Source organism: Urocitellus parryii, chromosome 8 (assembly GCF_045843805.1).
Source record: "Urocitellus parryii isolate mUroPar1 chromosome 8, mUroPar1.hap1, whole genome shotgun sequence".
NCBI classification, from domain to species: Eukaryota; Metazoa; Chordata; class Mammalia; order Rodentia; family Sciuridae; genus Urocitellus; species Urocitellus parryii.
Genome location: NC_135538.1, coordinates 9,165,052 through 9,187,723, shown reverse-complemented (window position 1 = coordinate 9,187,723; position 22,672 = coordinate 9,165,052). Strand labels below are relative to the sequence as shown.

The window sequence follows — 22,672 nt, the reverse complement described above, 5'->3', positions numbered from 1 at the left end:
ATTAGTAGTGAACTGGGTGTGGTGGCACACACCTGTAGTCCTAGTGACTCAGGAGGTGGAGGCAAGAGAATTGCAAGTTTGAGGCCAGCCTCAGCAATTTAGCAACAAATTTGGCAACCTATCTCAAAATAAAAAAGTAAAAAGGACTGAGGATGTAATTCAGTAAAGTGCCCAAGTTCAACCCCCAGTACCAATAAAGTTTGGTGTCCAGGCTAGAAAGAAGAGGGAATGCGGAGTGACTGAAATGGGTATGGGGTTTCTTTTTGGTTAATGAAAATATTCTGAAATTAAATAGTGGCAGTTACTGTATAAGTTTGTGAGTATATTAAGAACCACTGAATGTTAATGTAAAATGAGTGAATTTTATGGTATATAAATTACATTTCAGTAAAGCTTCTGTTTTTAAAAAACTCAGTTATAGTTGCTAGTAGTTTGAGATTTCAAATCTACCCACATTCTCAACATTTTCTTGCTCATGAGCCTATTGAGATTTGATACATTTTAAGTCATCTCCCCTGAAAAATGTCAGTACCCATGACACTTTGCATATGGTGTCAGGGTCTCGCTGATCTCCCATCAAGACCATCCCTGGCTACCAGGTCCCACCTCTATTGAGAAGGTGAACACAGAAAATACAAAGCTGGACACAGCTGGTGTATTCTGACAATCTCTGAGGATTTTTTTTTTTTTTTAAGAAGAAGTACACTAAATTAGTAAATTATCATTAAGATACAGACTTCCAAAGATTAAATCACACAGTAGGTTGCCTCGTCCTCATGCTTGAGCCTCTGATTTTGTCTCAGGCGTCCCAGAAGAAGCCTTCAATGCCATGGCCCTGAGAGACCAAGGATCCTCCAAACTAGAGCCCAGCCCTGGAGAGGCCAGACCTGAGCCCTCCCAGGTGCCCCCACTCCTGCCCCGGCGGCCTGCACCCAGGGTTCCTGCCATCAAGAAGCCAACCTTGAGGAGGACGGGAAAGGTAGGGATCCGGAGCACTCTGAAGTTGCTCGAATATCTTCTTAGATAAAGGTATGTCTCTTAGACAAAAACCAAGTTCAATTTGGCTTTTCCACCCACATTCTTGAGTCCTAAACCCAGCTGCTTCTTTCTGGAAAGCCCTGTTTGACAACCGCTTTCTCCCTTGTCCCTCTGCTGCATCTTGGCCCCAGCAGAGCAAAAACAAGCAAGGCGCTGACTCCTTCAGAGACTCTCACTGTGAGAGAGACTTGGAGGGATTCTGCTTCCTTGGTGTTGAGCACCACGGGAACCACTGTGGGGTGTTTTCCCAAGTGGCCCGGCACTGCCATCTGTGTGGTGTGTGCATGTGGTTTTATACGCACAGATTTTACGAGCATTGGAGAAACATTGAGTGATGTCTCGGTTAGCAGTTCTGCCAGGGCTCACGTGGCCGCAGTCTGTTGAGATCCGACAGCTTTTCTTGCCACTTTTCTTGCAGATTGTTTTTTGCTCTCGCTCTCAAGCTTCTCAGCCTTGCTTACTGCTTCAAAGACATGAGTTTGTAAGGACAGTGGCTGCCCAGAGACTGGCACCTATAGACACATCCGGATCTTCCGTTTGATCTCAGTTCTAGGAACAGGACCCTCGGTAATCCCTGCCTGGGCCTCCCAGAGTGACTGCTTCTCCTCTACCTGTGGAGAGCGTGAGAGGTGGCCCTGGTGCCTACTCTTTGCTGAGCTTGCTTTGTATTTTCTGGGTTGCGCTTCTTCATGTTGGCTTGTTGCCACATGTCCATTTTTTCCATGCCTTCTTGCAAAATGGACCCTTTTCTTCCTCTTCCTTCCTGCATTTGCTTTGTCTTTTAAAAGCCAGGAGCAGAATAGATTCATTTTCCCAACCAGCTGCACAGGAGCTATGGTGTCAGGCTGGTAGAGAAAGGATCATGCTTTTGGTTTGTTTTCTAAAGAACCAGAGGAGACACTGGGATACCCATGCTTGCCCACCAGGAATTGCTTCCCTAGCAAAACTGCATTTCAAACTGTGGGTTGATTTCTTTGTGATAGTTTTGAAGCAGAACTAAGGAAGTGAAGTTCCTATGTAATGTTTTTTGCATTCTTCATATTTAAATAAAAATGATTCAAGGAGAAAGGCTATCCCTTGTTCCTTCATATAGCTTCATGCTGTGACATGTCATATCTCCTGTTGTCTGTTGGCACAGACTGCATGAAGTATCTGCAAAGCTACGGCCTCCAGGAATGTTTTCAAAGAGGTTAGCTTTACATAATGAAAGAGCAGAACTCCCTTTCCTAAGGTAACAGACAGTTTTGTCTCAAATTGCTCACTGTGGCCCTGGTTTCAAAATTCCCACTCATCTTTCATTGGACATGCTGGTCTGTCCTTGATCAATGTGTGCTTCCCTAGTGACACTGCTGGCATCTCAGACTTCCTCCAATCCTGAATTGGCTGGAATGTCAGCTCAGTCTCCTCCCTGTTCCCTGATGCCCACTGAAGTGTTCTGAGTCTCAACTTACTAAGGGCTGGCTTCTTAGTTACACTCTGTTTTACCTTTCCTCAGCCCATGTCACCAGAAGAACAGTTTGAGCAACAGCCTATCCATTTTATAGTCGGAGACCCAGAGACAAGCCTTGAAGCCCCTCTTCCGGCTACAGCCCCTCGAGTCCCTCCTGTTCCCAAGCCAAGAACATTTCAGCCCAGTAAAGGTGACGAGAGGAGGCTCAGCAGTGGAAAGCCAGTGCCAGATGAAGCCCCTCTTGTGGCAGGAGCCACCATGCCACCTGCTCCAGAGGCTCCATCTCTGGTGCCCAGGGTGCCCCCAAGGAGGAAGAAGTCTGCACCAGCAGCCTTCCACCTGCAGGTTCTGCAGAGCAACAGCCAGCTCCTCCAAGACCTCACCTGCAGCAGCGGCAACGGCAGCAACGGCAGCAACGGCGGCAGGAGCAGCAGCAGCAGCAGCAGCAGCAGCAGCAGCTGTCTATCCGGACACCAGCCCGACACTGATAATCTCTTTCCACAAGTGGGTTTTCTTGGCACTACATCTGCCACAAGCCCAGAAACTGATAGCTCCAGAGTAATGAAGCCAGAAGCAGCCTCCCTTCTTGGTGATTATCCGGATCCCTTCTGGAACCTTCTCCACTACCCTAAGCTGTTGAATAATGCCTGGCTTTCCAAGAGCTCTGATCCTTTGAATGCAGGGGCCAGGAGCCCTGAGAAGGCACCCAGAGACCCAGCACAGGTCAGCACTTCAGAAGCTGCTGAGGGCAAGATGCCATTAGACCATGGGGGAGAAACCTTTGGTCACTGGGTGACCATCAGTGACAAAGACAAGAGGACGACACTGCAGGTGTTTGACCCACTGGCAAAAACATGACAACTCTGAAGGCACTCCTTCGCAGAATGGAGCCCTTCTTCCCCATAGGCAAGGCTTGAGCAGGGCAAAGCAGACATCTATTTAAAGGCACACTGAAAAGAACATTAGTGCATCTGTCACTCTTGTGTAGTTTACGACAACTCTTTTTTCAATAAGATTGTTCAGCTATGAATATGGTTTATTCAAGATTTGTGCATTTTAAATTTGCTCACAGGGGAACAGGATGACTCCTGTTAGGTTCAGTGTGTGAATTTTAAGGAAGGAAATCTAGCTATAAGGCCCAAGAAATTCTCTCCCGTTGAATTTTAAATGGTTGTTCAAATTTTGTGTGTACATAGTAGAGTTTTTGTTTCATGTTGTTTGTATTTTACAGATTTGGAATAACTCTTAGGTGACCCACCTGAAAGTTGATGCATAAAGGATGATACTAAAAGTAGTTGGGAACAGTAAAAGTTGTTCCTGTCCCACTTTAAACCAGGTTTTAAAAATCAGAGATGGACACGACACTTGGTCAACCAAATGTCTAGACTTGTATGTTCCTGTGAGCCCTTGTTTATTTATATAGTCCTTCCTATCTGCAGGTTCTTTAGCCACAGATTCAACCAACCACTCATCAAAAATATTGTTTAAAAACTGCACATGTACTGAACACACCAGACATTTTTCTTGTCATTATTCCCTAAACATTACACTCTAACAACTATTTGCACAGCATTTATGCTTTATTAGGTATTATAAGTAATCTTGAGATAATTTATGGGAAGACACGCATGGGCTTATGTGCAAATACTATGCCACTTTATATAAGGAGACTTGTGCATCTGTGGATTGTGTGTCTAAGAGGGTCCTTGAAGTGATGCCCAAGAATTCTAAGAGGTGCCCTTGATTATATGTAAATCTCATGGGATTTACACTATCTTGGTTCTAAAGCATACACCATTAGCTTACCCTCAGTTTAAACTAGCCGAAGACTCCTGGACCATGTCTTAGACACTGCATGCCCTTTAAATTGCTGTGGTCTTGAACTGTGGTGTGCTGTTCACAGCAGGTGGTATCCAGCCTCTGGTCCTTATTAACTGAAACCTCATGGACTCTTTCTTCCCCTTGTATTCCAAATCCCATGAAGGCACCAAATGTGAAAACTCATCCTGGCACATATAATATTTTCATTGTTATTTGTTTCAACTTATCTACCTGGTTGTGGCTTTAGGAAAGAAAGAATTCTGTTTCCCTGTATATAACAATTCCCAGGGCATTATATCTGGGTTTGCTTATCTGTTTATTAGGTTTATTTTATTTTATTTTTTCTGTATGTTTTTCCTATACATTTCCAACACTACTTCTCAAATATTCAAGAATTGAGATCACTGTACTGTTTCATATTTTAAGATCAATGTTATAAGGTCTAGAATTCATTTGGAGCAGATATACTATTGCTTAGAACAAGTTCACTAGTAAAATCTCACTGAGTCACCTGCCATATTTAGGTCTTTCACATGACCAATCACAGCAGTGATACTGTTGCCCCTTATGCAGCACAGGGGGCATCCTGTACCAAATGCTATTGGCTGGGATAATCATGGTCATCTTACCTAGGATATACTACTCTTCATTACCAATAAGACCTCTGAGATTTTTTGATTTGTTTTTGTTGTCACTGTCAACAGACTGTAAGTCATATCTGGTTCTCAAAATTTTGTGTATATCACTCCTTCTGAAAATTAATAAAAATCAGTGCCCCACAGAGATGAACAGCACACAGTTGAGCAGTCACAGAAGATGTTGATTAGGTGATCAGAGTGCCATTGATGGCACTTACATACTTGAAAGGATTATGTTGTCCACTTCTTGTTTGTTACAGAGGTAAAAATCGTATAGAGTTAAGGGGAGAAAGCAAGATGGGTTGCTTGGAGTTAAATGATTGGCCAAGATGCACATTGCTACTAACAGGTAAAATCTGGATAGAATTGAAGATTTCTTCATTCAAATGCTGTTTTCCTTGTACCCTCTTTTCCCACCAAAACCAAAACAACAATAAAAGACCACAGGCAGATTTGAAAGCAGATATATTTTACAACCAGTCAGAAAAGCAGAGGGAATCAGCCCCACAAAAGCTGCTTGCAAGAGGTGGGCAGTGGGCCTAATCTGTAGGTCTTTCCTTGTTCTAGATACTAGCAAATAGCAAATGAATGGTACAGAACAAAAAGGTAAAGTTCCATTAAGACAAGTGCTCATCAGACAGGTCACTCTTGAGATCTGACGGTTACTGTTAACACAGAAAATTTTGTTGATCTAGGAATGCAAGAAAATTTACAAGTAAAGAATTGACCAGGGGGCTGGGGTTGTGGCTCAGCAGTAGAGTGCTCACCTGGCACGTGCAGGACCCTGGGTTTGATCCTCAGCACCACATATAAATAAATAAGTGAAATAAAGGCACTGTATCCAACTACAACTAAAAAATCTTAAAAAAAAAGAATTGACCAAGTATTAGGGGATCATGGGTGTTCACATTTAGTGAACAACATATACTGGATTTTGAGTTGGCAATATGTATGGTCCTCACACCAGAGTTCTTTTAAGAATGGAGGAAAATTGGAATAGCTTCATCTATTTTCCTAAATCAATGTTTATTAGCTGGAAGGTTTGTCAAGTTAGCAGCAGAGTCTGTTAAATAACCTTGATCATGATCATGACCAGCTGTCTCGGAAGGAATTTCATTTTTTTTTTTTTTTTGGTCTGCTGTGATGCTACCATAAGGACTTCTTCTTATGACCTATGGTTTCATTACTGCTATTCTGAAACATAGTGGAAGTAGAGTGCTTAGTAGCGTACTCACCAGTCAGCATTGGCTCTCTGACCACAAGTCTAGTCCCTTTTAAAACAATCTTCTCAGACTTCTTGACAATTTTTAGAATTTGTTCTGGTAAGTGACTGAAATCAGGACATCTGTCCAAGCAATGCCTGAAAATGTTGAAAGTTGTTAAAAGTTAAAGATACTTAATAAAACTGACATATGTATAAGTAGAAACAAAGTATGTATTAAAAACTTCATGGGTGATAAAGGAACACTGCAAAGGTGATTGATTGTGGGGGATGAGTGATTAATAAAAACCCTATAATATTTTTTGAAGTGGTAAATTTGTACTGATGTTGTACAGAATATCTATTAAATATTTTTGTCTTTTTAATTGGGCTTATTTCTTTTCAGATATGAAGAAAACCTTGGAATATCTTATTTGGCTAGCCTTCTGTTCTGGATCAAATGTTTGTTATTCCTATATGTGAGTTTTTTGTTTTGGTTCATTTTCGTAACCATCAAATTACATTGAAAAAGCAAAAATAATCAGGTTAAGTTTTTTTGACTTGAAAGGTGCTAGCAGGGACCGCTGCCGTGCATACTCTATAACTATGCCACACTATCTGTAAGACCTGGGAGATGATGGGATGCAACTTCTCTTGGGCCTTACAGCAAATTTCAGAGCTCAAGCTGGTGGGAGCACATTACAGTGTAGAGGCAGGAGGGAGGAAGTACTATTCAAGTTCTGTTCTGGTGTGTTCTATGCCAAACACCACACAAAATATGTCACAATGTTCTTTGGTGGTTTTTGAGGAATGAGAATATACTGATAATTCAACCATAAATATGGCTAGTCCTTCATGACCTGTGAGGAGTACCACTTTGGATTCACTTACTCTGGGTGCATGGCACTGTGACTCGGGAAGAACCTTCCTTTCCAAGGCACTGGTGGAGATGGGCCTTATACTCATTCATACAAGGTAAACTGTTTGCCTGTATATGAGATGACAAGAATTTAAGTACTTACTTTATTGTCAACAAAGGATCAGGGAACACTTGAGAGAAGAGGGTTAAGAATTTTTTGTTTGTTTACTTTCTTGGAGGACAGCAAAGTTGAGCAGGACATAGAGTTCCCATACACCGCTTACTTCCATACATTCAGCCTCCCTGTACTGATGTCCTGCACCAGAATGGTACATTTGTCACAACCAATTGACCTGCATTGACATATCATTATCACCCAAGGCCATAGTTTACTTGGGCTTTACTCCATGGGTCTGGACAATTGTATAATGACAGGTATTACAGGGTCCTGTGCCAGCAGCTTCACTGCTCTGAAAACACTCTGCTCTGCCTGTTCCTCCATCCCCACCCTGCAGCCCCTGGCACCCACTGATCTTTTCACCATCTCCATAGTTTTATTTAGAGCTGGAATCATGCACTACATTGCTGCCTCGTACTGGCTTCCTTCTATTACCAACACGCATGTAGGCTTCCTCCATGGCTTTTTATTCATGTCTTTTTAGTGCTAAGTATTCTACTGGCTGGATGTACCACAGTTGATTTATCCATTCCCCTTCTGAAGGATATTTTGGTTGCTTTCAGGTTTTGTCAGTTTACCAACGAGGGCAATTGCTGGATCATATGTAACAGTATGTTTTGTAGCAAACTGCCATGCCATCTTCCGAGGTATCTAGTCTGGTTTGCATTCTCATCAACAATGAATGAGAGTTCCTTTGGCTCCACATCCTCATCAACATTTGTTGTATTTTTGGATTTGGGTCATTCTAGTAAGTACTCAGTGGCATCTTCTTGTTTGCCACCTGTATATTTTTGGTGAGTTATCTACCCAAATCATTAGCCCCTTTTAAATTGGATTGTTCAATTTCTTGCTATTGAGTTTTAAGAATTATTTATATATTTTGGATATAGATGTTTTTAGATGTGGCTTTTGCAAATATTTTCTTAGTCTGTGTTGCCTTCTCATTCTCTTGGCATTATCTTTTGTAAAGGAGAATTAAGAATTTGCAAAGTAACAAAGTGGCTTTATGTACCTGGAAGGGATATTAGCTGATGGGAGAAACAATTTCAAAGGATTAAATGAGTTTAGGGTTTTAATCTATAGATGATGAAATAGTGGGTAGTGGTGATATCTGTGTGTGTGTGTGTAGGATGGTCAAGGTGACAGGCTTTGCCTAATAGCAGCTTGTCAAAGCTTCTGGAATGTAGTTTATTAATAGTGTGAATTAGGGGCCCCACACCTTCTTACTGAGGGATCGTTAGACAAGTACACTTAATAACAAACCATTGCTCATGCTTCTCATTCTCAAGAGAGTTAATTTTGTTGATATTTTCAAATAACAACTTCAGGATTTATATACATTATTTGAATTTCTTTTCAATGTTTAAAACATTTTCATTAATTTTAACTTTAATTTGTATCTGTTTTCTATGTTTTAACTTCATTCTTTTCCTTATCTTAATTAAAAGTACTAGTTTCCATTTTTTTCACAATAAAGATATTTAAGGTTATACATTTCCACCTAATTATAGCCTAACAGCACCCTAAACATTTTGGCATGAATTATTAGATTATAATTTTGCTTTTATTTTCTCTTTATTTAGGTGGCTGTGTACATTCCAAGTAAAGGTTGTTCTGTGGTTTTTGTTTTTGTTATTGGCAATTTAAAGTTACTTTTAATTGTATTGTAGTGTGACCTGAGAATTGTAGAGTGATCTGAGAATATAACCTAGTAATGCATTTACTTTTCAAAATTGTTTGTTGTCGTGTGCGGAATTTTTTTTTTTTTAAACTGGGCATTAAACACACTGCCTTGTGCTTGCTTAGCGAGAATTCTACCACTAGCTGTAACTCCAACCTTTTTAAGTTTTTGAGACAGTATCTCACTAAGTTGCCTAGATTGGCCTTGAATTTGTGATACTCCTGCCTCAGTTTGCTGATTACAGGCCTGGTGCAAGATTTGTTTGTTTGTTAGTTGGTACCAGGGATTGAACCCAGGGGTGTTCTACTGAACCACATCCCCAGCCCCTTTTTATATTTTATTTAGAGATAGGGTCTCTTGAACTCACAATCCTCCTGCCTCAGACTCCCTAGCTGCTGGGATTACAGGTGTGCAGCACCGCACCCGGCCACAAGATATATTTTTTAAGTGATTTCAGTAATACAAAAAATCTTTTTCTTTGGTTGTAGGGTACAAAATTGTGTGTATGTATGTGTGTGTGTAGAGAAAGACAGAGAAAGAGCAAGGTTGATTAATTTCCTCTATGTATTGCTAGACAGGTTCTCATGTAGGGCAGATCTGGAGAGGGGGATACTGCCCACTGTAACCAAGAATCTGTAGATTTTGTTGAATAAATAAATGCTTCTCAATTTGTTAAGTTTTTTGATTACTATTAAGACTTTGAATGACAGATTGCCTTTTGACCAGTAGTAGATGGTTCTCTCGGGGAGAGGGTCTCCTTAGCTGGCATAATTCTAATCCTTGGGGCTCTCTGTCCTGTGCCATTGGTCTGTCTATGCCTGAACCAATACTACATTGATTCATTTCATTTAACTTTGGTATCTGGTGAAACAAACCTTCCCACTGTAACCTTTTTCTTTAATGAATATCTTGGCTATTCTTAACTCCATATAAATTTTAGAATCAATGCAAATTCAATCTTAAAAAAGAGAAAAAAACTTATTCAAATTTTTGGAATTTTCAACTGCATGCAATAAAACTGACATCTTTATAACATTAAGTCTTCAATTTAAGGACATGGTATATGTCTATATTTAAAGTTGACATTAACAGTTCTAAAAATCATTAATTTGTTGTAAAAATTTTAACAAATATGAAATCAGTGTGAACCCTCAGATATCAGATATATCTAGATTTAATAATAATTAACATTTTGCTATATGTCTATGGGTTTTTCTTTTAAGTATTTTAAAATAGTTCTGCTATCACATTGGACTCCTAAATATTTTCAATATTTCTCTAACATTTTTATAACCTTAATACCATATCTGATAATTTTAAAATTCATTTGCTATTTCTGTGAATATACTTAGAGGTTTTTTATATATTGATTGCATCAGCAACTTGCTTTCAAAAAAATTCTGAAAATTTAATGTACTTTAATATACCTAATATGCCACCACATAGAAAAAACACCACTTATATACCATTACTCTTAAGAAGGCTTCAATTACCATGAAGCATCTATTGTGAGATGCAGCCCAATTACAGAGATGTTAAAATATTTCAAATATGTCTTAGAATTGACAAAATATGATGTGTCAGTGCTTTTTGATTTTTTAAAATATATTTTTCGTTGTAGTTGGACACAATATCTTTATTTATTTTTATGTGGTGCTGAGGATCGAACCCAGTGCCTCACACATGCAAGGTGGGCACTCTACCACTGAGCTATAGCCCCAGCCCCATCTTTTGGATTTTTTTTAATGATCTGCAAATAATAATCTTGGCCTCTTCCTTCCTCATCCTGTGCCTTTGTATGTCTCTGTCCTGCCTTCTGACTGGCTAGGACACTTGGCACAGGTTAAATGAACGTGTTGGGGCTAAGCATTCTTGTTATTCCTGTTCCTGAAAGGAACGGTCATATTTTTGCCATCAAGTCTGATACTGTTTTTTCTTTCAGAGATTCTTTACTAGATTAAGGAAATTCTTTCTGCCTCGCAAAGTCTCATAAATGGTTGTTGAATTTCATTTAAAAATTTTTTCTGGGGGCTGGGGTTGTGGCTCAGTAGTTGACTCGCCTAGCACGTGTGAGGCCCTGGGTTCCATCCTCAGCACCACATAGAAATAAATAAATAAAATAAAGGAATTGACAACTACAACTAAAAAAAAAATATTAAACATTTCTGTATGTTCTCAACACAATTGGTTGCCTCCTTCCACATATATGGTGAGTTACCCTGATCAGTATTTCACTGCTCAACACCACCTGTGTAAATCCAACTCGGAACAGATATCTGTATAAACGTTGCTGGATTGAGTTCGTTAGTTTACTTAAGATTTTTGTAACTAAGTTCCCAAGTGAGAATGGCTGATTACTTTCTCCTTTTTGTACTGTCAGAGTTTTGGTATTAGTTAAGCACAGACTTTTCTGTTAACTACAAGCCTCCTTTATTAGAATGTCCTCCTTACGCTATTGGTAGCACTCACCTGTAGAGACACTGGGCTTCCAGTTTCTTTGTGAAATTTTAAATCACTGATTCTATTCCTTTTAACAGTCATAGGACTAGTCATGTTTTCTACTTCACATACAGTTGCATGCAGTATTTTTCTTAATTTTCTATTTTATTTAAAACTTAACAATTGGCCCAAGTATTTATATTATCCTTTCATCTTCTGATATATACATTATGATGATATCTCCTTTTCATGCCTAAAACTGGTGATTTGTACCTTTCCTCTCTGATTGTTTACTAGAGGATTGTTAGTTATATTTTTCTTTTTTAATTTTATTATTTTTTTTACATGAGCTCTTATTTTTTTTGCATTACAATTCTTAATACACCTTTATACCACAATTTATCATATATTTGTCTTTTTAAAGAATCAACTTCTAGCTTTGTCAAGACTTTTTCCCCCCTATTTCCTTAATTTATATTCTTTTCAAAATAATTCCATTTTCTTTCTATCTTCTTGAGATATGTGCTTAATTCATTTGGTTATATGGACAAGTTTGAAAACATTGTGTATTTGCCATTCCTTGGATGTAGCAGACTTTCTGAGTCTGGTTTATTCGACTTAGCATGATTTTCTCCATTTTCATCCATTTACCAGCAAATGCCATTATCTAATTCCTGTTTATGGTTGAGGAAAACTCCATTGTATATGCACATTTTCTTGATCCATTTATCTACTGATGGGCATCTTGTTTGATTTTATAATTTGACTATTATGTATTTGTGATGCTAGAAACATTGTAGTGACTGTATTGCTATAGTATATCAATTTTAGTTCTTTTACATAAATACCAAAGAGTGGGATAGCTGGGTCATATGGTGGTTCCACTCCTAGTTTGAGGAATCTCGACACTGCTTTCCAAAGTGGTTGTACTAATTTGCAGTTCCACCAACAATGAATGAGTGGGCCTTTCCCCCCACATCCTCACCAACATTTATTATTATTTGTATTCCTGATAATTACCATTCTGACTGGAATGAGATGAAATTTTTTAAAAATATTTACTTTTTTTAAGTTGTAGTTGGACACAATACCATTATTTCATTTATTTTTATGTGGTGCCTCGCACATGCCAGGCAAATACTCTACTGCTGAGCCACAACTGCAGCCCAAGAGATGAAATCTTAATGTAGTTTTGATTTGCATTTCCCTGATTTGATTTGCTAGACATGTTGAACATTTTTTCAAACATTTGTTGACCATTTGTGTTCCTTCTATTGAGAAATTCCTACTAAGTTCTTTTGCCCACTTATTGATTGGGTTATTTGGAGATTTTTTTGTTTTGTTTTGTAGTTCTATATTCTGGATATTAACCCCCTCTCAGAGGAGTAGCTGCCAAAGATTTTCTCCCATTCTGTAGGTACACTCTTCACATTTCCTTTGCTGAGCAGAAGCTCTTTAATTTGATGGCATCTCACTTACTGATTTTTGGTTTTATTTCTTGAGCTTTAGGAGTCTCGTTGAGGAAGTCGGTGCCTGCATCTACGTAGTGGAGTGTGACCCTGTTTTATTCTAGAAGTCGCAAGCTTACTGGTCTAATTCCTAAGTTTTGGATGCATTTTGATTTGATTTTTGAGCAGTGTAAAAGATATTTAATTTGTCTACATATAGATATCCAGTTTTCCAAGCACCATTTGTTGAAAAGGCTGTCTTTTCTCCAACATACATTTTTGGTACTTTTGTCAAGTATCACAAGACTGCATGCATACAGCTTAGTCTCTGTGTCTTCTATTCCCATGTTTTTTATCTTGCTATATCTCTGTGGTATAATTTGAGATTAGGTATTATGAGGACTCCTGCACAACTTTTCTAATTCAGAATTGCTTTGGCTATTCTGGGTCTCTGATTTTTCCAAATGAATTTAAAGATTGCTTTTTCTTGTTCGGTGAAGAATGTCTTTGGTATTTTGATGGGAATTGTATTGAATCTGTATATTGATTTTGACAGTATGGTCATTCTGTCAATATTAATTCTGCCTGTATAAGAACGTGGGAGGGCTTTCCATCTTCTGAGGTCCTCTTCAATTTCTTTCTTCCATGTTCTATAGTTTCCATTATAGAGATCTTTTATTCCCTTGGTTAGATTCTTTTTTAAAATTTTTGTTTTGGTTTTGAGGATGTTGTGAAGGGGATGGTTTTCCTGATTTCTTTCTGAACTGAATTGCTATTAGAGTATAGAAAAGCTATTGATTTAGGAATATCAGTCTTTTATCCTGCTACTTTGCTAAATTCATTTATCAGTTCTAGGAGTTCACTGGTACAATTTTTGGGGGTCTTCTAGATATAGTATTATGTCACTGGGAATCAGATAGTTTGACTTCTTTTCCTATCTGTATTTCTTTAATTTCCTTCTCTTCCCTAATTATCCTGGCTAGAGTTTCAAGGACAATATTGAATAGAAGTGGTGACACCAGACATCCTTGTCTGGTTCATGATTTTAGAGAAAATTCTGTTTTTCTCCATTCAGTATGATATTTGCTTTGGGTTTATCATGTACGGCCTTTATAATGTTGAGGTAAGATCCTGTTATGCCTAGTTTCTGTGTTTTTAACATGAATGGTTGCTGTATTTTATCAAAGACCTTTTCTGTGTCTATGATTATGTTTCTTGTTCTTAATTCTATTTAAGTGGTGAGTAACATTTATTGAATTACATATTTTGAACCAACAACCTTGCATCCCTGGGATAAAGCCCACATGGTTATAGGGTATTCTCTTAACATGTTTTTTTTTTTTTTAAAGAGAGAGAAGGAGGGGGGAGAGAGAGAGAGAGAAAGAATTTATTTATTTATTTTAGTTCTCGGCGGACACAACATCTTTGTTGGTATGTGGTGCTGAGGATCGAACCCGGGCCGCACGCATGCCAAGCGAGCACGCTACCGCTTGAGCCACATCCCCAGCCCCTCTCTTAACATGTTTTTGAATGTGATTTGTTAGTATTTTATTGAGGATTTTTGCATCTATTTTTATCAGAGATATTAGTCTGTCGTTTACTTTCCTGAATGTGTCTTTGTCTGGTTTGGGAATCAGGGTTATACCAGCTTCATAGAATGTATTTGGAAGTGTTCCTTCCCTTTTAATTTCAGTAAATAATTTGAGAAATAGTTTCATGAAATAGTTTGCATTCACCAACACTGACTCTGTGTCTATCAAATTTAGCCTTCCTCTCTAATCCACAGGCTACCCCCGTTTTTTTTTTTTTTTTTTTTTTTTTGGCACCAGGGATTGAACCCAGGAGCACTTAACCACTGAGCCATATCCCAACCCTTTTTATTTTAATTTTGAAATGGGGTCTCTCTGAGTTGCTTAGGGCCTTGCTAAGTTGCTACGGCTGGCTTTGAACTTGCAATCCTCCTTCCTCAGCCTCCTGAGCTGCTAGGATTACAGGCATGCACCACCACTCCTGGCTTCTTCCTTTTTTTCCTTTATCCAGCAGCCACATGGTTGCTGTGTTCACTGTGCTGCCACTCATGCTTTTCTGTTATATTAGCCTTTCTGATTTTGCAACACTTAAATTTTTTGTGTGTAGTTCAATATTAAATTTCAGTGAGATCCTCCAGTTACCCACCTCACTGAGAAGCCTTCTTCCTACATTTAAGCCTGCACCCTTGCTTTAGTCTGCCATCTTCCCCATCATTATTATTTAATGAGCTTTAATTAATTCTTTAATTGTGCTTTCATTTTCAGTTTGTTTTGTAACCCTGTTTCCTTTTAGAATCAAATTTTCACTCATGATTATACACTTGTTTTGTTTTGCTGTGTTAAGTGGGTTAAGTGCTGTATCATTTTTTTTTTCCACTTTGGCTGGGTATGATAACATCCATCCATACCCTACTGGCCTGAGAAGTAGAAGGTGGTCTCTCCATTTTTATAAGCAGAATAAAAAATGCCTAGTAATACACTGGACATCTCTGCCAGATCTTATTTTTAAAGCATAGCTAAAACAGTTATATTAAGATTTTTAAGGAAAGGAATTTCATTCCATGACTTTAAGTTAATGAGCAGTTATTTCTATTACATTTTGTCTACCAAGACAGAACAACAAAGTGTGCCAAACATACCTTTCCCCATACCATTCCATTAATTGGCACATTACTTTTGTTAGCTACAGTTGTTTTCACGATATACTAAGACAAGTGGATAAGTCATTCATTGTATTGTTGCGTAATTAAACCATCAGATGTTGACAGGGCTTAGGGCTGACCCCAGCTTACCTCAGATGCTGGGCTCCATTTTCAGCTTTGATGATCCCACTCTACACAAGTCCATCATCTTTGCAATCTTCAGCACAGACTTACCGTTTTGACCAGCAATTCCATTCCTACTACACAGAGAGTAAAAACATCCACACAAAAACTTTGTACAAAAATGATCACAGCAGCATTATTTAAAATAGCCAAAAAAAAGAAAAAAATGGACAGAACCTAGACATCTATCAACTAATAAAAGGACAAATGTGGCATATCATATAGATATTTGCTCAAAAAAAAAGGAATACTGATAAATGCTATATCACATATAAACCTTGAAAACATTAAGCTAAGAGTAACAAGGGAGACACATATATGATTCTGTTCGGGACTGGGACAAGTGGTGGGAAATGACGGCTGATGACAGGGATTCTTTTTAGGATGCAGAAATGTTCTGAAATTAAGAAAGTTGGCTGTACAACTCAGAATATACTAACAACCAAAGAACTGTACATTTCAAAAGGCTAATTTTGGGCAGGGGTGGGGGAGCTGTTCCATGGATTGAACTCAGGGGCACTCAACTATTGAGCCACATCCCCAGTCCATTTTGTATTTTATTTAGAGACGGTCTCACTGAGTTTTTTAGTGCTTTCCTTTTTCTGAGGCTGGTTTTGAACTTGTGATCCTTCTGTCTCAGCCTCCTGAGCTGCTGGGATTACAGGCATACACCACCGTGTCCAGCTCAAAAGGTTATTTTTTTCTTAATGCTGTCATTCAAAAGGAAAAAGAAGTCCATCAACATGACTTCCTCTTTGTCACAGGCTGAAAGTCAATTAATACTACTTCTGAGTGAACACGAAAGGTATACTTTATTTAGCCAAAGAGCATCTGAGAATCTTGACACCGTGAGCTATTTATATAACGGCTTAGAATAGTTTATCTGTGATCAGTAATGGATTAGCCCCTTTATCCTTACCTGGGACACATTACAAGCGTAGGTTGCTACAGCCTGGGAAGAATTACTATGAGCTAGAGTTTTTATTAAAAAGGGCTTTTTCTCAGCATTATGAAAATGGAAACAAGGAACTGATAAGAGGCCTAGTAAAGTTAACACCCTGATGTTAGACAAGATTGAACTGGAAGTTAAAAACTAAAAGTTTCCCAAACTGACATTTTAAAAAATTTATAGCACAGATATCCAGAACAAAATGTCATGTTCTACTTCATTCTTCTCTCCACTTTAGGTACTCCCCTCATAACATTTGTATGGTAAGCTGAGCTATCCACAGATCTTCCTTCAGAACCCGCCAGGGCTCCTAGGTGAGCCAGGACAGTCACAGATGAAACAGCCCTCTCCAGCCACAGCAGTGTTACTCCCAGTCACTAGGCCCAGCACTGTGACCCACAAAGTGGCACAAGAGGGCTTTAAGTCAGAGGATCCCAACCTTGCTGCTGCTCCTGTGAGTGCCACTTCTGTGTAGAGCCTTCCAGTACTTGAGTGGACAGCTGCATTCTGATGTCTGCACCACACTCCAGACCATACTGGTGCCATCATGACAATGTCTGCATGATTGCTTAGAGCTTAAAAAGAACAGCAGCTTTCTTGAACTGTGTTCACATAAAAAATGGAGCATGACAGCTGTTACTTTTCAAGGTCTTTGGCTAAAGTTTCGCGGATGAACTGCAAAGTGCGTTGGTACAAAAAGGCTTCCTTTTTCTTTGGCTTACAAATGTTCAAATGGTTAACGTCCACAGGAATTAGCTCTCCAATGCCTAAATCTGAAGAAAACAAAATGTCAATAAACAAAAGCTTCCCCCTTATCAAATCGGAAAGAGGTCAATGGTTTGGTTGTGACTAAGGGCCCAATATATAAAGGAGCTTGGAGTCTGAAAGCAACTAAACCACCTTTGACTCATCACATTTGAAAACAGATCTTCTAATTTAATGGTTTCCATGGAGTCTTCACATGTGTGCTGGCCTTCTTCCTAATTTAACAGCCAGGAGAGCCCAAGTACCAGCATGATGCAAACCTTCCTACTCCTATAGGTTATTATTAGATAATAACACATATTGACATAACCCCCACAATGAGCTCCTTTGTCCTTGGGAAAAGAATGCCTATCTTGCACAGGACCCACTCTATCCCTGTGATCACTCCATGAGTAGGGTAGTTTAGGCTTGACTATGAGAGACCTGGAAAAGCTTCTGATATTTCAGTCTGACAATGTCCACCTGGATGGAAGTAATGTGAGACACCAGTGCAGCCACTGAGGGGAGAAATGCAAGTGGCAGGAGGGAGAACAAGCCTTCTGGTGATATGGCAAAAGGGGGCAGCAAAAGTGTGACATAGCTTGACACCAGAAGCAGCTGGTCTGTGGTAGCTTTGCTTTTGCTTCCAACTTCCAAAGTTCTTTTTTAAGACATCTGGTAGTCTTTGACCTCTTTAAATAACTAAAGAATAACCCCTCATCCTGTGGCATGTTATTTTGACATAAAAAAGTATTGCTATAAAGTATTAAATATTTTTCGTTTTACTTAGTATATAACGAGGTAAAGATAGAACTCATGATATACACTGAGAAATCATCTGGCAAGCACACCAGGTGCACACTGTCCCTAGCCACAAAGTGCTCATGACATGGCTGAGTACTGCCAGGGCAGCACCCAAGCCACCCTCAGAAGTGATCAAGAAAGGTTCCAAGTTGACAAGCAAGCCTAGGAAGTGGCCCCAGAGGGGGGACAGCATTCAGGGAGTGAGATAAATGGAGGATCTATGATGCAGAGTAATGGGTAAGATCTGAGCTCTACCCTCTAGGACCCAATAAGACATCATAAAACACAATAGTAGCAGGTATTAGGCATTTCCCTCCCCGCTAGGATCATAAAAAAACAGTAGTTTAATACTATCTTTTTCTGATGGACTATTTCCTGTTTCAATATTCCCCACATACTAAAGCTTTCACCCTGTCAACCCTATATATATTTTTAAGGTTTCTACATTCAGCTATCCATCGGTTGAATAAATACCCCCTTTTAATCTAGCTGATGGAAAACCCTGGTATTATTTTATATATATATATATATATATATTTTTTTTTTTTTAGTTGTAGATGGACAAAATACCTTTATTTTATTTATATTTACTTATTTTTATGTGGTGCTGAGGATCGAACCCAGTGCCTCATACGTGTGAGGCAAGCGCTCTGCCACTGAGCCACAACCCCAGCCCCTGGTATTCTTATATCTTAATGCCATACAATTCTGTCAATGCCTAATTTAGAGTTAACACAATTACCCTTTGTCAACTCATCAGTTAAATAAAGGGGGGGTGGGAATGTTAAAGCTATATGTTTGCAAAAAAATTTTAATCCTTGGCTAAAAAGAACACTAGAATTAGATTCTAGATCTTTATAAATCCATCTCCTAAAACTGAGAATACAGATGTCAAAAATGATATTTTCAATGAAATGCTGGCACCACTACCAAGGCATCTAATAGAAAGTTTCAAAAAGAGTAAATGAATACCTGCTGATTCCACGGGTACCACATGGAGTTTAATCATGCTACCAATATAGGTTGGTTGTGTTTCTACAAAACTTAGCACCTGGAAGCTTTTGTCTTTAGCAAACTCCAGAAAGTCATCCTGTAGTGTTTTAAGTGCAGGAGAATCTGTAGAATTATAAAGAACAAGATTGTGACAAGTTCTGTTCGCCCAATTCAGAATACAATAATCTTTCTAATACAGACAGGGTATCAGGATTCTGATCCTACACACGTTTATTTTTTCTCCTGGAAAGAAGCCAGTAAAATTCAAAGGCTGAAGCCCCCTAAGAACAGAGAGGACAACCATCAAAGGAAGATTCAACATATTACTGGCTGACAGGAAGCAGTAGCTAGGGCAGTTTGGTGCATGGGACAGTCCAGGGCCCCCAGGGTGATGGCTGGCACCCCACCCCACTAATGCACAGCCCCCCAGCAACAAAGCCTGCCTGATTTAGCCTGTCTCAGCCCCTTGTCCTCAAACATGAGAGGGAAGCTAAGAAGTACCAGATATTAGAAGCCTACAACCTCAAAGACACAGAACAGATAAGCAGACAGGAAAGCTAACCACAGGGAAAAAAAAAAAAACCAAAATGGAGTCAAATGGAAAACAAGAATGTTGAAGAACACTCTAAAAATAATGAAACCAGGGCTGGGATTACAGCTCAGTGGTAGAGCGCTCGCCTAGCACATGTGAGGCGCTGGGTTCGATCTTCAGAACCACGTAAAAATAAATAAAGGTACTGTATCCAACTACAACTAAAAAAATATATATATAAAAAATAAAGATATTGTGTCCATCTACAACTAAAAAAAATATATTAAAAAGAAATAATGGAATCACAAAGCAAGAGGATAATACAAATAAAGAACTGGAGAACAAGAACAAACTTGTTCTTTTAAAAGTTTGACTTCAAAAAAGTAAAGTTTTAGGGTCTGGGGTTGTGGCTCAGTGATAGAGTGCTTGCACTGTGAGGCACTGGGTTCGATCATCAGCACCACATAAAAAAAAAAATAAACAAAATAAAGGTATTGTGTCCATCTACAACTAAAAAATTTAAAAAAAATAATAATGTCCTGTGTGTGACTCTTGCATAGAGAAGCATCAACAAAGGAGGGAGATCAAGGGAAGACTCCAAAATCAGCAAGGAAGCAACAGGATCCCCAAACAGCAGGAATAAAAAAGACAACAACAAAGGAAATTGCAAACTCTACCTCCCTGAAGCGGGGATATCCCCACACAGCGGGGAAAGGTAAGTGGGAAAGTCCAGCAGTCCTTCAACCCAGGGCCTTATGCATGCGAGGCAAGCACTCTACCAACTGAGCTATATCCTCAGCCCAAAATTGTTCTTTTTGCATTTAATCTTTTTTAAGATGTTGTTGGACCTTTAATTAATTAATTAATTTATTTATTTATATGTGGTGCTGAGAATTGAACCCAGTGCCTCACTAGGTTAGCTAGCACTCTATCACTGAGCCACCACCCCAGTCTCCAGAACTCCTAATTGCAGAATTCTACAGTCTTGAAATTAAAGCTGGTCCATGAGTAATTGTTCTGCTCCAATGAAGGAACCCACTTTGGGCTTCCCCAACCCATGAACCCAAGCTACTACTATAGCTACAGCTAGATGCCATCTTGCCTTAGGGGCAAAGCGTGGGGCCAGTGCATGCTTTACTAGGCAGTAAACAGTCCCCTCAGTGTCTTGTAGCATCAGGTCCAGCATCTCTCATAGCTACAAGCCCAAGTCCCATCCACACTTTCCTTACAGGAACTACAGAAGATCTCTTCCCCAGCCCAAAGCTTTGAGGCTGCAGCTGCTGGTACAAAGTCCCAGCTTCCAGAGGACAGGCTCCACAAAACTGCATCCTACATAGTAACACACTACCAGCATCTACAATCCCCAGCAACACTTACACTGAACCCAGCAATAACTAAGGAAGGTCTTCCTAGCTGATGCTTGTGGAAATGTGATCACTGGTGCGAAAAAGCACTGGCATCACCCAGGTTTATCTCTGGGGAACAGGGGGAAGGTCTTTTTCATATTCTGCAGTTTTAGGACTGTGGCTAATGCTACAAGCCTCATTCCCACCAGAGTTTACCCTGCCTGATCTAGAGACATTCCTATCCATGTCATTCTAGGACCACAGATTCCAAAGCCATAGCCCTAGCACCACCTGTGCTTAGCTCACAGGACCTAGCAAAGATCTCCTCCATGTCCAACTTAAAGAATGTGGATTATAGCACCATAGGCCAAATGTTACATACACATGCCCTGGGTGACTTAGGAAAGGTCTCCTCCACAAACCACAGACGTAGGACCATAGTTGCTAGTGCCAAAAGCCCTGGTTACACTTGTGCTTCTCCCCTCAGACCTGGAGAAAATATCATCTTGGTTCACAGCTCCATAAAAGCAGCTAATAGTGCTACAAACCTCAGCACCCAATCATAATTGCTCCTGGGGCCTGATCTTTTGGATTAACCCAGTCAGACAAAAGGAAAGGAAAGGAAGGAAGAAAAAGAACAATGCAGAAGACCTAAAAGAATTATGGGACACTATTAAGTGAACAAACATTTGCATTATGAGAATTCTAGAAGTTAAAGGAAAAAGGAAAGGCATTGAAAATCCATGTCATGAAATGGCCCCAAACTTTCCAAATCTTCAAAGAGATATCAACATCCAAATACTAGAAGCTCAAAGGACTCCTCCTAGAGGCATATAAAATAGATCTTCACCAAGGCATATTATAGTTAAAATGTCAAAAATACAAGACAAGAATCCTCAAAACTATAGAACAATGTCAAATCACATTTAAGAGAATACTCATTAGATTTACAGGAGATTTCTCAGCAGAACCTTAAGGCAGCAAAAGAATAGAATGATATTCAAAATACTAAAATTAAAAAAACCTGCCAATCAAGAATACTTCACCCAGCAACAATCATGCTTCAAAAATGAAGTCAAAATGAAGTATTTTCCAAATAACAGAAACAAGAGAATTTATCACCACTAGACCAGCTCTATAAGAAATAACTTAAGGGAATCCCATAACCACCAGCAATGAAGACAAAAGAATATACAGAACTTACTAGAAGAACAAAGATATAAAAGAAAAAGAGAATAGATTCAAACCTTTGCATGAAATAAAGCTACCAAATCACAAAAATAAATAAGTATGGTAAGAAAGAAAAAATGTATACAAAAGAAATAGTACAGTTATCAAAATGGCAGGAGGAAGTTTGTACCTATCAATAATAACATTGAATATAAATGAATTAAATTCACCAATGAAAAGATATTGAATGAATAAAAATTTTTTAAAATGATGCAACTATATGCTGCCTACAAAAAACTTACTTCATGCAGACTAAAAGTAAAGTGTTTAAGATGTATTATGCAAATGGAAACTAAAAAAAGCTGGAATAGCTATACTCAGACAAAGCAGACTTTATAAAGAGACAAAGTTACATATTGAAAAAGGATCGGTTCAGCAAGAAGATGTAACAATTATAAATATATAAGAACCCAACATGGACCACCAAATATATAAAGCAAATATTATTAGATCTATGGGGAGAGAAA

At 38.9% G+C, this 22,672-nt stretch overlaps 2 protein-coding genes across 11 annotated transcripts in view; one reads left to right on the top strand and one right to left on the bottom strand.

Annotated features, from left to right (window-relative positions):
* The window catches only part of Synj2 (synaptojanin 2), an 87,172-nt gene extending 80,702 nt beyond the window's left edge, over positions 1–6,470 (top strand). For 6 of the 8 annotated variants that reach the window (XM_026393803.2, XM_077801578.1, XM_077801577.1 and 3 more), the window contains 2 exons: positions 804–979; positions 2,534–6,470. In XM_026393803.2, coding sequence (XP_026249588.2) covers positions 804–979; positions 2,534–3,346 — 989 coding nt within the window. In that variant the 3' untranslated portion in view covers positions 3,347–6,470. Of the gene's footprint in view, positions 1–803; positions 980–1,456; positions 1,606–2,533 lie in introns of all 8 variants that reach the window. The other 2 variants (XM_077801583.1, XM_077801582.1) reach the window with 1 other exon arrangement.
* A 9,899-nt stretch (positions 6,471–16,369) lies between these two features.
* Serac1 (serine active site containing 1) overlaps positions 16,370–22,672 on the bottom strand; it is a 63,485-nt gene continuing 57,182 nt past the window's right edge. For 2 of the 3 annotated variants that reach the window (XM_026393826.2, XM_026393828.2), the window contains 2 exons: positions 19,077–19,220; positions 16,370–17,329 (listed from right to left, as the gene is read on the bottom strand). In XM_026393826.2, coding sequence (XP_026249611.1) covers positions 17,193–17,329; positions 19,077–19,220 — 281 coding nt within the window. In that variant the 3' untranslated portion in view covers positions 16,370–17,192. The remainder of the gene's footprint in view (positions 17,330–19,076; positions 19,221–22,672) is intronic. The other variant, XM_026393827.2, reaches the window with a different exon arrangement.